The sequence below is a fragment of the Oncorhynchus mykiss genome, chromosome 2 (genome assembly GCF_013265735.2).
Source record: "Oncorhynchus mykiss isolate Arlee chromosome 2, USDA_OmykA_1.1, whole genome shotgun sequence".
In the NCBI taxonomy this organism is placed as follows: Eukaryota; Metazoa; Chordata; class Actinopteri; order Salmoniformes; family Salmonidae; genus Oncorhynchus; species Oncorhynchus mykiss.
Genome location: NC_048566.1, coordinates 76,026,667 through 76,041,343, shown reverse-complemented (window position 1 = coordinate 76,041,343; position 14,677 = coordinate 76,026,667). Strand labels below are relative to the sequence as shown.

Below are 14,677 nucleotides of genomic sequence, written 5' to 3'. Positions count from 1 at the left end.
AGAACAGTAGTAGTAGTAGAACAGTAGTAGTAGTAGTAGAACAGCAGTAATAGTATTAGTAGAAGTAGTACAGTAGAAGTAGAACAGTAGTAGTAGTAGAAGTAGTACAGTAGTAGAAGTAGTACTAGTAGTAGTAGAACAGTAGTAGTAGTACAGTAGTAGTAGAATAATAGTAGTAGTATAACTAGTATAGTAGTAGTAGTAGAAGAGTAGTAGTAGTACAGTAGAAGTAGAACAGTAGTAGTAGAACTAGTACAGTGGTAGTAGTATTAGTAGTAGTATTAGTAGTAGTAGTAGTAGTAGTAGTGGTAGAACAGTAGTAGTAGTACAACAGTAGCAGAACAGTAGTAGAAGTACAACAGTAGTAGTAGTAGTAGTAGTAGTACAGTAGTACAGTAGTAGTAGTAGAACAGTAGTAGTTTTAGTAGAACAGTAGTAATAGTAGAAGAAAAAGTCGTAGTAGAAGTAGTAGCAGTAGTAGTAGTAATAGAACAGTAGTAGCAGTAGTAGTAGTAGTAATAGAACAGTAGTAGAACAGTAGTAGTAGTAGAACAGTAGTAGTAGTAGTAGTAGAACAGCCATAATAGTAATGGTAGAAGTAGTAAAGTAGTAGAAGTAGAACAGTAGTAGAAGTAGTACAATAGTAGTAGTACTAGTAGTAGAACAGTAGTAGTAGTAGTACAGTAGTAGTAGAATAATAGTAGTAGTATAACTAGTATAGTAGTAGTAGAAGAGTAGTAGTAGTACAGTAGAAGTAGAACAGTAGTAGTAGAACTAGTACAGTGGTAGTAGTATTAGTATTAGTAGTAGTAGTAGTAGAACAGTAGTAGTAGTACAACAGTAGCAGAACAGTAGTAATACAGTAGTAGAAGTACAACAGTAGTAGTAGTAGTACAGTAGTAGTAGAAGTAGAATAATAGTAGTAGTAGAACTAGTAGCAGTAGAATAGTAGCAGTAGAATAGTAGTAGAAGTAATATAGTAGTAGTAGAACAGTACTAGTACAGTAGTAGTAGAACAGTACTAGTACAGTAGTAGTAGAACAGTACTAGTACAGTAGTAGTAGAACAGTACTAGTAGTAGAAGTAGTACAGTATTAGAAGTAGAACAGTAGTAGAGGTAGTAGAACAGTAGTAATAGTAGAAGTAGTACAGTCATAGTAGTAGAACAGTAGTAGTAGTAGGAGTAGAGCAGTAGTAGTATTAGAAGTTGTACAGTAGTAGAAGTTGTACAGTAGTAGTAGTATTAGTAGAAGTAGTACAGTAGTAGAAGTAGAACAGTAGTAGTAGTAGTAGTAGTAGTAGTAGTACAATAGTAGAACAGTTGTAGTAGTAGTAGTACAAGTTGCACAGTAGTAGAAGTAGAACAGTAGAAGTAGTACAGTAGTAGTAGTTAGAACAGTAGTAGTAGAACAGTAGCAGAACAGTAGTAGTACAGTAGTAGAAGTACAACAGTTGTAGTAGTAGTTAGTAGTATAGCAGTAGTAGTAGTACCGTAGTAGTAGTATTAGTAGTACAGTAGTAGTAGAACAGTAGTAGTACAGTAGTAGTAGTAGTACAGTAGTAGTAGAAGTAAAAGTTGCACAGTAGTAGAAGTAGTACAGTAGTAGTAGTTAGAACAGTAGTAGTACAGTAGTAGTATTAGTAGTAGAACAGTAGCAGAACAGAAGTAGTACAGTAGTAGAAGTAGAACAGTAGTAGTAGTAGTAGTACAGTAGTAGTAGTAGAACAGTAGTAGTATTAGAAGTAGCACAGTAGTAAAAGTAGAACAGTAGTAGTAGTAGTACAGTAGTATAATAGTAGTAGTAGTAGTAGTAGTAGTAGCAGCAGAACAGTACTAGTAGAAGTAGTACAGCAGTAGTAGTATAAGTAGTACAGCAGTAGTAGTATAAGTAGTACAGCAGTAGTAGTAGAAGTAGTAGTACAGCAGTAGTAGTAGAGCAGTAATGGAAGTAGCACAGTAGTAGAATAGTAGTATAAGTAGTACAGTAGAAGTAGTATTATAATAGTAGTAGTAGCAGTATAACTAGTACAGTAGTAGTAGAACAGTAATAGCAGTAGTAGTACAGTAGTAACAGTAGTAGAACAATAGTAGTAGAATAAGTAGTACAGTAGTAGTAGAACAGTAGCAGTATAAGTAGTACAGTAGTAGTAGAACAGTAGTAGTAGCAAAAGTAGTACAGCAGTAGTAGAAGTAGTACAGTATTAGAAGTAGAACAGCAGTAGTACAGTAGTAGGAGTACAGTAGTTGAAGTAGAACAGTAGTAGTACAGTAGTAGTAGTAGTAGTAGTAGTAGTAGAACAGTAATACAGTAGTAGAACAGTAGTACAGCAGTAGTAGTAGCACAGCAGTAGTATTAGAAGTAGCACAGTAGTAAAAGTAGAACAGTAGAAGTAGTACAGCAGTAGTAGTAGAAGTAGTAGTACAGCAGTAGTAGTAGAAGTAGTAGTACAGCAGTAGTAGTAGAAGTAGTAGTACAGTAGTAGTAGTAGAACAGTACTAGTAGAAGTAGTACAGCAGTACTAGTAGAAGTAGTAGAGCAGTAGTAGTAGAGCAGTAGTAGTACAGCAGTTGTAGAAGTAGCACAGTAGTAAAAGTAGAACAGTAGTAGTAGTACAGTAGTAGTACAGTAGTAGTGGTACAGTAGTAGAACAGTAGTAGTACAGTAGTAGTGGTACAGTAGTAGTAGAACAGTAGTAGTAGTAGTACAGTAGTACATTAGTAGCAGTAGTAGTAGTAGTACAGTGGTAGTAGAACAGTAGTAGTAGTAGAACAGTAGTAGTAGTACAGTAGTAGAACAGTAGTAGTAGCACAGTAGATGTAGTAGAAGTAGTACAGTAGTTGTAGTAGTACAAGTAAAACAAATATATTTCAAATTTAACCTTTATTTAACTAGGCAAGTAATTCAAGAACACGTTCTTATTTATAATGACGGCCTACCCGGGCCAAACCAGGACAATGCTGGGCCAATTGTGAGGAGCAGTAGTAGTAGAAGTACAGTAGTAGTGGTAGTAGTAGCAGTGTTTCAGTGTGTGAGTCTGACCTGTAGCCCTGAAGTCCAGTTGTAAATCCCAGGCATGACCTCCGTGTTACAGCTGTAAAACCCTGGAGAGAGAGACAGGTAGATGGACAGACATCGTAAAAGAGCATAGCTGAATAGAATAGAACATTTCTTGTAGAACAGTGTGTGTGTGTGTGTGTGTGTGTGTGTGTGTACCTGCAGGCATGGGGGCATCAGTGAGAAGGGATTGGATGTCCTCTACTGCATCAGTGTCATCAATCTAAAGACATGAAAAGAAAAGCATGAACACACAGATTTGATGTGATTTATTAGGATCTCCATTAGCCGACACTAATGGTCCAGCTAGTCTTACTGGGGTCCAACACATAAACAAAAATACATTTTGACAAAAGACTACAATTTCCATACATTTAAAAACATGAACATGTAGTGTGTGTGTGCATCTATCAGTTACACATACATGTCAGTACATACACACAACAAGTAGGTCACATGGGGGAGATGTGTTGTGCCGTGAGGTGTTGCTTTATTTGTGTTTTCAGATCCTTTACAGATCATATGCCCACACACTACAATTACACATCCAACATAACACACACCCCTACGGTACACACACCCTACAGTACAGTGCACACAGCCAACCATACCTCCAGTACGAAGGCGTCCTTCTTGCCGTGGGACAGGTCTAGTTCTGACAGCTCATCTGAACTCTCAGAGGTAGACCTGAACAGTCTGGACCGCTGTCTGTCAGGGATAGGAGACCCCACCACCTCCTCTATACACTCCTACAACAACAACAACAACAACTCAACAATATGTGTGTTTGTGTGTGTGTCTGTCCATCCCTGTCCGGGTTGTGAGACGCTGAGTTAGTCACCATAGAAACACCATCAGTTCCAACCTCATACTAAGTAGAATGATTAGGTCATTCCTAATCACACCCAATTCTACCCACACCCAATATTGTGCAATCATCAGAGTACGTTTCTATATTAGTGATAATCACACACACACACATTTTAATGTGTGTGAGAGTGTACTCACATAGAGCTGTGATTCTAGACTGTACTTAGACAAAGCTGTGATTCTCGACTATCATAAAGCTGTGAATCTAGACTAACCTAGAGCTGTGAATCTAGACTGTACTTAGAAAGAGCTGTGATTCCAGACTATCATAAAGCTGTGAATCTAGACTGTACTTAGTCTGGAATCACAGCTTTATCTATCATTAAGGTGTGATTCCCAGACTATCATAAAGCTGTGATTCCAGACTATCATAAAGCTGTGAATCTAGACTGTACTTAGTCTGGAATCACAGCTTTATCTATCATTAAGGTGTGATTCCCAGACTATCATAAAGCTGTGATTCCAGACTATCATAAAGCTGTGAATCTAGACTGTACTTAGACAAAGCTGTGATTCCAGACTATCCTAGAGCTGTGATTTTAGAGTGTACACATTTACTGTCAAGCTGTGATACTCATACAGCTGTAATTTTAGGACACCTCATATATTGTGATTCTAGAGTGGGTGTACTGAGATAGAGCTGTGATTTTAGAGGGTGGGGTACTCATATAAAGATGTGATTAATAGAGAGGCTAATGTGCCATGCATCACTCTAATTGGGCATGCTAGTACTGTATTCAGGTCAGTGAACGCCTCAGGGTCCAACGTAAATAACTTCTTAATAACCAGAGAAAGACACAGAGAGGAATTAACTATGATGTTCCACACAGACGTGTGTGTGTGTGTGTGTTTGTCTCTCTCTCACCGGGGGGTGTATGTTGTAGAGCTCCTTATTCATGGCGATGGTGTCGTTGATGCGCTTCTGCATGGTTGAAATGTGTTGGTCATAGCTCAGGTCACTGGGGGTCTTACCAGCTATCTGGATACCACCTGGAGCTGGAAGAGCTGACAGGTATACACCCGTTGCAGACTGGACACACACACACACACACACACACACACACACACACACACACGTCAGATACACACCTTGTAACAGACATGAGGAGGGGGTCACACAGACGCACACACTCAAACACAGGACTTACAGCTAGTCCTAGGAGCATGTTTTCTCCCACACTGATCTGAATGCGGAGCCCAAACAGAGCGTTCATGCAGCGCAGCTTCAGTTTGTTCATCAACTGGGTGTGTAGCTCATACTCCATGAAGGGGAGGAGGTTAGAGATGGCTGTGGCATTCACCTCCCCTTGGGCCTTCTTCTTGGTACGACACAACCTGCAATATAACACAACATTACACACACACCTCCCTGGGCCACCTTCTTGGTACGACACAACCTGCAATATAACACAACATTGCACACAAGCCTCCCTGGGCCACCTTCTTGGTACGACACAACCTGCAATATAACACAACATTACACACAAGCCTCCCTGGGCCACCTTCTTGGTACGACACAACCTGCAATATAACACAACATTAGACTTCTTCATAGGAAACAGTTTAGAGGAACAACACAAAGACAGGATATATGTTTGTAGTGGTAGTGTATGCGTTACCTGGCCTGTATGAGGCAGCCCTTCCCAGTAACAGCAGCCTCAGCAGGTAGGTCTATGGTAGTAAAGAGCACATCAGGGACCTTCTGTCTCCTACAGTGGTAGCAGTATGTGAGCTGAGCTGGGAACGGCATGTTGAACTCATCATATGGGATGTGACAAAATCCACAGCTAGGGGGTGACGCATCATCAAACCTGGAATACACACACACTGCTCAGAAAGTATGCTAAAAAGCTATGAAATTCATTCATTCATTAACATTTTACATTAAGTCATTTAGCAGATGCTCTTATCCAGAGTGACCGGAGCAATTAGGGTTAAGTGCCTTGCTCAAGGACACATCAGCAGTATATCCACTTAGTCAGCTCGGTGAACCGGCGACCTTTCGGTTACTGGCCCAACGCTCTTAACCGCTAGGCTACCAGCTGCCTCATTACACCACTGTCCATTTAGAAGTAACCCATGACTAGGTTAATTAGTCTAAAACCCTCCCAGCCACTCAAGTTCTTTCACCCCTACACTAACACCCATCCAACACAGTGTGTGTGTGTTCCTACCCCAGCCAAGATGAGCTAACTTCCCCCTCTGCCCTCTCCGACCCAACCATGCCGAGGGGTGGTTGCCTTGACAACCTTTGGTCGCTGCCGCCGGCGTCCAAACAGCCCTCACGCATGAACCTGGGATTCAACATGGCCGCCGTGCCCGACGCAGACAGGATACACACCTCCTCACTGTGGGCGGAGGGGAGAGGGGAGTAGAGGGTGATATGGGGATGTTAAAATTAGTATAAAATTAAATCCCTTTCTTTGCCCATCAAACAGACCTTGAAATAGAGGTTGGTCTAAGTATGGTGTGTGTAATGTACCAGATGGTGGTACTCTCGCTGTATCCCACCACAGCGTGGCAACCCAGGGCTTTGGCATGAGACTTGATCTCCTGACGAATCTCCTCCCACCACGCGTCCCTCGTCTCTGGCTCGTCTGCAACACACACACACACACCGTCATACACAGATACACACAGTCACACATTCATAGCGATACACGCACAGACACACTGGCTGGCTACCTGACTGACTGTTTGTCTACCAGAATCTAGCAACTATCAGAAATTAGCTGACCATCAGAAACTAGCAGCTATTAGAAACTGGCAACTTTCAGAAATGTACTGACTATCACAAACAAACTTTTGGAAGAAACTATCAGAAATCAGTGACGGAAACTAGATACTATCAGAAACTAGCTACTATCGGAAACAACTGACTATTAGAAACTAGCAACTATCAGCAAATAGATCTGTCTGACCAACAGAGAATCAACTGACACATTTAGCTGATTTGGCTAAAAGGTGCATCATAGCAAGCAGATACCACTTAGCCAACTGTCAGTTTGTAACACAGTGAACATGATGTTGATGACAAATATGAAGACAATGAAGGTGTTTAGTTAGTGTCTGGGCTGTTCTCATCTCCTATAGCATTATCTCCAGGCCAGCCAATCACAGGAAGACAGGGATCTAGTGGGTGGAGTAATGGGGTGGCGTCCCAAGTCCCCTGCATCTCCTTACCTTCATGCCCATTACAGGAGGGGTTCAGTAGGGCACACCAAAGCTAAACATTTTGAAAATGGAAAACGAATAAGAGTATTCTTATTGGACAAGTTCAGGAAGTGCCTTCCTGTTTCAAAACGTTATCTCCAGGTTCTGTGCCCCCTGAACACAATAAGGCCAGGAAAGGAGGAGGAGAGGAGACCATCTCAGAGCATTCATCATATTTAAATGAGGGACATTTGGTGGAGGCTGAACCATGGGTCCTTAATAATGACCATTGGTCCACGCCATACCTCCTTGGACAGGCCACATGCACACAACAGAGAGAGAGAGAGAGAGACACAGAGAGAGAGAGAGAGAGACATCGAGACAGAGAGAGAGACACACAGAGAGAGAGAGACAGGGAAGCTCACATCACGTGCACGCGCAAGGGCGAGCTCATGAACATGTGCACGCTCATGGGCAGAGGGCCATATTCATTCATCACAGAGTCTAAACCACCTCATCCCTGTCTTTATCTCACTACACTACTCTCCGTTGCACTCCCTCCCTTCATTCATGTACCCCCCTCCATTCTCTTGCCTTTTCCCCCCTCCCTGTATGAATACGGCCCAGTGGAAGCCAGGGATGATATGCACATGCCCAGACTATCTTTGTGTGAACCTGGACAGGTTTGTCCACAATGCAGATGCTTTGCTGGGTTAGGGGAGCATTAGGGATGCATTGCGTTACAGACTGCTGTAGCAGGAGAAGCCTGGTAGGGTGGGCTAGCCAAGCGGGGGGGGGGGGGGGGGTTAGCACATGCTCAGCACACACACACAAAGACAAGAGAGAGATGGCAGCTCAGTGAAAGATTGGCTAGTGACTACTGCACCAAAACACTGACAGAGATTTAGCCTGGAGGATTAACAAGATGTTTGCACACCCATAGTTGTGTGTGTGTGTGTGTGAGCTGCCATGTCTCCAGTGTGTGAAACCAGTAGAAGGAGGGAGGTACCTGCAGCAACACTATTCCAGTCTAGCAGTTTGTAAGAGCGTGTGTTACCCAATGCTGGGCCAGAACAACACACACCATTAGTACAGAAAGAGAGAGAAAAAGAGAAGATACAAACTACAACACAAGACAACAGCACCACAGTCATTGCAAAGACAGACCACTGAGTCAATACCAGAGCCTAGCAGAGAGAGAGAGAGAAAAGCAGATACTGTGAGAAGAAAAATGATCCAAGAGAGATGCTGTGGAATTAGAGGAGGGAGAGAACTATAGCCTAAAGAGGTGAGAACGAGAAGAGGCATGCACTAGCAGATCCACTGCTTTCATAAAGTATTCAGACTTTATTTATTTATTTTGTTGTGTTATAGCCTGAATTTAAAATGGCTTAAATTTAGATTTTTTTTGTCACTGGCCAACACATAAAAAATCCTTGAAGAGAAACATGGTTTAGTCTGCTTTCTAACAGACACTGGGATACATATTCACCTTTCAGCAGGACAATAAACTCAAACACAAGGCTGCATCTACACTGGAGTTGCTTACCAAGAAGACAGTGAATGTTCCTTAGTGGGCGAGTTACAGTTCTGACTTAAATCTACTTGAACATCTATGGCCAATGATCAACAACCAATTTAACAGAGCTTGAAGAATTATGAAAATAATAATAGGCAAATGTTGCACAAACCAGGTGTGGAAAGCTCTTAGAGACTTACCCAGAAACACTCTGAGCCAATCAGTTGTGTTCTGACAAGGTAGGGTTGGTATACAGAAGATAGCCCTATTTGGTAAAAGACCAAGTCCATATTATGGCAAGCACAGCTCAAATAAGCAAAGAGAAACAACAGTCCATCATTACTTTAAGACATAAAGGTCAGTCAATATGGAACATTTCAAGAACTTTGAAAGTTTATTCAAGTGCAGTCTCAAAAACCATCAAGAGCTATGATGAAGCTGGCTCTCATGAGGACCGCCACTGGGAAGGAATACCCAGAGTTACCTCTGCTGCAGAGGATAAGTTCATTAGAGCTACCAGCCCCAGAAATTTCAGCCCAAATAAATGTTTCACAGAGTTCAAGTTACAGACAAATCTCAACATCAACTGTTCAGATGAGATTTGCTGCAAAGAAACCACTACAAAAGGACACCAATAATAAGAAGAAACTTGCTTGGGCCAAGAAACATGTGTATTTCCCACCCAAAAGCATGGAGGAGGTGGTGTGATGGTGTGGGAGTGCTTTGCTGGTGACTGTCTGTGATTTATTTAGAATTCAAGGCACACTTAACCAGCATGGCTACCACATCATTCTGCAGCGATACGCCATCCCATCTGGTTTGTATTAGTTGGACTATCATTTGTTTTTCAACAGGACAATGACCCAACACACCAAGACTATTTGACCAAGAAAGAGAGTGATGGAGTGCTGCATCTGATGACCTGGCCTCCACAATCCCCTGACCTCAACCAAATTGAGATGGCTTGTGATGAGTCAGACCGCAGAGTAAAGGAAAAGCAAACAAGTGCTCAGAATATGTGGGAATTCCTTCAAGACTGTTGGAAAAGCATTCCTAATGAAGCTGGTTGAGATAATGCCAAGAGTGTGCAAAGCTGCCATCAAGGCAAAGGGTGGCTACTTTAAAGATTCTCAAATATAAAATAGATGTTGATTTGTTTAACACTTTTTTGGTTACTACATGATTCCATATGTGTTTTCTCACAGTTTTGATGTCTTCACTATTATTCTACAATGTATAAAATAGTAAAAATAAAGAAAAACTCTTGAATAAGAATGTGTTCTAAAACTTCTGACCGGTAGTTTATGTAAATATGATATTTCCATATTTCCTTTTCACGTGACCATGTTGTTTTCACTTTGTCATCATTAGGTATGTGTGTAGATGCCTGAGAAAAAAATATTGAATCCATTTTGAATTCAGGCTGTAACACAACAAAATGTGTAATAAATCAAGGAGTACGAATAATTTCTGAAGGCACTGAATCTCTAGTCTAAAAATTAGGCTAGGCCTAATGTTTTTCTACAGTACTGAGAGTTAAGGTGAAAATACTAGGGCTGTCAGAGTTTAATCAGTTAATTAAAGTTCACTTTTTGTGATTTTTGTGCACTCTTTTTTATCGTCTGAGTGTTCAAAATACACTGAAAACATCCCAAATACATAAAATTACACGATTACAGTCATAGATTATGTTTCATGTCTGAAATTGATTAAAATAAGAATGTTCAACTTCTTTCACCCCAAAAAATGTTTGGGGATCTTTTTCTACAACTGTTAATGTCAGGTATACGCACCATCTAGCCTGCTGAATGGTCCTGGACCCTCTCAAGACCTCCACAGCTCTACATCCCAGATTAACCTTTCTCCTAACCATGTAATATCGAACACTACACCACAACTGACAGACAGAAAGCAGCTGCTCTCTGTGTAATGGGTGATACTGCGATGACACACTGACAATATTTTACTGGGTGTAAAGTCTCCGTTCAAATCAGAGGAGTCTGACAGACACCTTCTCTTCCACTGCACTTCACCTCTTGTTCCAAAGCCACATCTACCGCTCCCACAATACTCAATAGTGTTTTCATGATGCCAGAATTTTTACTTTGATACCAATACCAGGTTTAGTATCACAATGTTTGATACCATCATATTACTCAATACCACTGCAAAAAAAGAAGTCATATTAGCCAAAGTCACAAAATTAACAACTCAGCGACTGCTCTGGGTAACGTTTGAGTTCAATATCATTACATTGAAAACATTTTGCATCAACATTTTTCAGAGACAGCCATGTATGAATAAATAAAATGAATAAATACAAATAAATAAATAAAAATGGACTTTTTACTAACCTAACTACATAATTTATTTTAAACTGGGTAAATCAAGACAGCTACGTCTTGAGTGGTAGCGGTAGGCCTATCCACAATACAGGTGAATGCATATTCAATAGGAGTGTGTGCATGCATTGCGTTATTGAGCTTGGCTGAACGCGATATACACTGCTCAAAAAAATAAAGGGAACACTTAAACAACGCAATGTAACTCCAAGTCAATCACACTTCTGTGAAATCAAACTGTCCACTTAGGAAGCAACACTGATTGACAATACATTTCACATGCTGTTGTGCAAATGGAATAGACAACAGGTGGAAATTATAGGCAATTAGCAAGACACCCCCAATAAAGGAGTGGCTCTGCAGGTGGTAACCACAGACTACTTCTCAGTTCCTACGCTTCCTGGCTGATGTTTTGGTCACTTTTGAATGCTGGCGGTACTTTCACTCTAGTGGTAGCATGAGACGGAGTCTACAACCCACACAAGTGGCTCAGGTAGTGCAGCTCATCCAGGATGGCACATCAATGCGACCTGTGGCAAGGAGGTTTTCTGTGTCTGTCAGCGTAGTGTCCAGAGCATGGAGGCGCTACCAGGAGACAGGCCAGTACATCAGGAGATGTGGAGGAGGCCATAGGAGGGCAACAACCCAGCAGCAGGACCGCTACCTCCGCCTTTGTGCAAGGAGGAGCAGGAGGAGCACTGCCAGAGCCCTGCAAAATGACCTCCAGCAGGCCACAAATGTGCATGTGTCTGCTCAAACGGTCAGAAACAGACTCCATGAGGGTGGTATGAGGGCCCGACGTCCACAGGTGGGGGTTGTGCTTACAGTCCAACACCGTGCAGGACGTTTGGCATTTGCCAGAGAACACCAAGATTGGCAAATTCGCCACTGGCGCCCTGTGCTCTTCACAGATGAAAGCAGGTTCACACTGAGCACACGTGACAGACGTGACAGATTCTGGAGACGCCGTGGAGAACGTTCTGCTGCGTGCAACATCCTCCAGCATGACCGGTTTGGCGGTGGGTCAGTCATGGTGTGGGGTGGCATTTCTTTGGGGGGCCATGTGCTCGTCAGAGGTAGCCTGACTGCCATTAGGTACCGAGATGAGATCCTCAGACCCCTTGTGAGATCCATATGCTGGTGCGGTTGGCCCTGGGTTCCTCCTAATGCAAGACAATGCTAGACCTCATGTGGCTGGAGTGTGTCAGGCATTGATGCTATGGATTGGCCCGCACGTTCCCCAAACTTGAATCCAATTGAGCACATCTGGGACATCATGTCTCGCTCCATCCACCAACGCCACGTTGCACCACAGACTGTCCAGGAGTTGGCGGATGCTTTAGTCCAGGTCTGGGAGGAGATCCCTCAGGAGACCATCCGTCACCTCATCAGGAGCATGCCCAGGTGTTGTAGGGAGGTCATACAGGCACGTGGAGGCCACACACACTACTGAGCCTCATTTTGACTTGTTTTAAGGACATTACATCAAAGTTGGATCAGCCTGTAGTGTGGTTATCCACTTTAATTTTGAGTGCGACTCCAAATCCAGACCTCCATGGGTTGATAAATTTGATTTCCATTGATCATTTTTGTGTGATTTTGTTGTCAGCACATTCAACTATGTAAAGAAAAAAGTATTTAATAAGAATATTTCATTCATTCAGATCTAGGATGTTATTTTAGTGTTCCCTTTATTTTTTTGAGCAGTGTACAACATCCGTGATTAGCATTTAGCCACGCTAGCAAGGTGTTGGAAAATGGTTTTTCATAAGTATGCATATTTTCCCTGCCTTCTCATCATTAAATCAAGTTAAGGAGGATTTCGAAGCCTATGCAGCCTTAATGGAAAATGTTTAAGGTTTGAAATGAGAGATTAGAGAGTTTAATAGTCACATGTACAGGGTTGCAGATGTAATTACAGGGTTTGGTATAAATCTTGAGCTCCAACAATGAACAAAATTAAATAAACCCAAAATAATAATATATACATATTAACAACTGTGGCAATGATACATGTCCATTGGGGTGGGGGCAGGGTAAATGTCCATAGGGGGAGCAGTGGGCTGACTAGTGGTGCATATTCAGCATGATGAATGTCCATTGGGGTGGGGGCAGGGTAAAAATGTCAGTTGAGGTGGGGGCGAGAAACAAACCGGTCCACCAGGGATATGAATGTTTACATACAATGCGTTTGGATGGTAAGATGAAACGACTCAATATCGCCATCTGCCGGACTTTAGGCTACCTACAAAGCTGGAAGCTACCAGTATCTTCTTCCATTTTAAAGTGTTCTGGCCTGTATGGACATTGTTTTGTGAACAGTAGTTAACAGTTTCAACATTTCTACATGCCGTGTCGCATTAAGTGTGTTAACTTGTGTAGCATGAATGGGGAGCTAACATAATGTAGCCGGTGCGAACTAAAATAAAGAGTCGGCTGAGCTGATAGACAGGCTTGATCCGTGAGACACAATTAACAGAAGAACCAAAAATAATTCTAGTATCAAACAGTTTTTCATGATCTAGTATCGAAAAAGTACAGAGGTTTCGGCATACTGTGCAACACTAGTACTCAGACAAACGAAGGCCCTAAAAAGCTCATCATCGGGCACCCGATGATGCATTGGGCTGATTGCACAACCCTCTGGAGAGCCCTGCAGTTGTGGACGGTGCAATTGCCGTACTCTTCAACTATACCATGGAGGAAGTCCCACAGTCTGTGTGAAGGGACCACTTCAGGTAGTCAGTGATGTGCACGCTTTTGACCCTCTCCACTGTAGCCCCGTCGATGTGGTGGGGGTGCGCACTCTGCTGTCACCTGTAGTCCATGATCTGCTCCTTTGTTTTGTTGACGTTGAAGGAGAAGTTATTTTTCAGTGTGTGTGTTTGTGATTAGGGCTGTTGTGGTTACTGTATTACCGCTACACCGACGGTCATGAGTCAGGAAGGCAGTCAAATTCCATGTGACCGTTTAGTCACGGTAATAAGGCTTCTCCTATCTCTGATGCTGCTTATGGTCATTAGTAGCCTACCAAACTTTCTAACTGCCTGGTACTCAGCATTATTGTCCCTCTAATCACTCTGACATCAATGTAAATGTAATAAAACACTTCATGAGAGCCCATGAACTCATGTTGAGCAACCTTTCAATAGGCTATGCAATTGCGCAAGAAAACAGAGTGATTGCCTCTAGTAAAAAGAGGAGGATCAGCTTTCTATAGGCTAGGCTACAATATTTATTTCTCAACTTTCTTAATATTAAGCACATTACTTATATTTACAACAGGACTATAGACTACCTGGCTGGTATGAAAATAAAACACAGCAAAAAGTGTCCTCCATTCATTATTTAAGTGCATAGATGAAATGTATAGCCCAACATTTAAATTAATAACAAAATTAGGCATATAGGAATACCTACTTCTTTGTTAACCGCTAAACCCAGCCGCATTTGCGCACTCCCTCAGATCGCTTGGAGAAAATATCCTTTCCATTTTATTCAGCTTTGTTCAATTGTTTTCTTCATACCATAAAATAATGTGACGGAATTCGAAGCAAATCTTGTCTGCTAAATTAACTAGTGTAGCCCACCTAACATAAGGACAACTCAGAGTATGCTATTCTGTTCTTCTGAAATAGACTACATTTTTTTCATATCATGCTTCTTTAGACCTGTCTAAAATAAATAATGGATTTATTGTGAAGGTGTAGGATATATGACATGGATTTATTAGACTT

General features: G+C 41.9%; 1 protein-coding gene across 12 annotated transcripts in view; it reads right to left on the bottom strand.

Annotated features, from left to right (window-relative positions):
* The window catches only part of c2cd5 (C2 calcium dependent domain containing 5), a 59,262-nt gene that overhangs the window by 11,800 nt on the left and 32,785 nt on the right, over positions 1-14,677 (bottom strand). For 5 of the 12 annotated variants that reach the window (XM_021572241.2, XM_021572266.2, XM_021572234.2 and 2 more), the window contains exons 11-19: positions 8,089-8,142; positions 6,367-6,523; positions 6,101-6,274; positions 5,546-5,737; positions 5,075-5,261; positions 4,792-4,956; positions 3,668-3,805; positions 3,216-3,279; positions 3,042-3,103 (exon numbers count right to left, since the gene is read on the bottom strand). In XM_021572241.2, coding sequence (XP_021427916.2) covers positions 3,042-3,103; positions 3,216-3,279; positions 3,668-3,805; positions 4,792-4,956; positions 5,075-5,261; positions 5,546-5,737; positions 6,101-6,274; positions 6,367-6,523; positions 8,089-8,142 — 1,193 coding nt within the window. The remainder of the gene's footprint in view (positions 1-3,041; positions 3,104-3,215; positions 3,280-3,667; positions 3,806-4,791; positions 4,957-5,074; positions 5,262-5,545; positions 5,738-6,100; positions 6,275-6,366; positions 6,524-8,088; positions 8,143-14,677) is intronic. The other 7 variants (XM_021572329.2, XM_021572304.2, XM_021572289.2 and 4 more) reach the window with 3 other exon arrangements.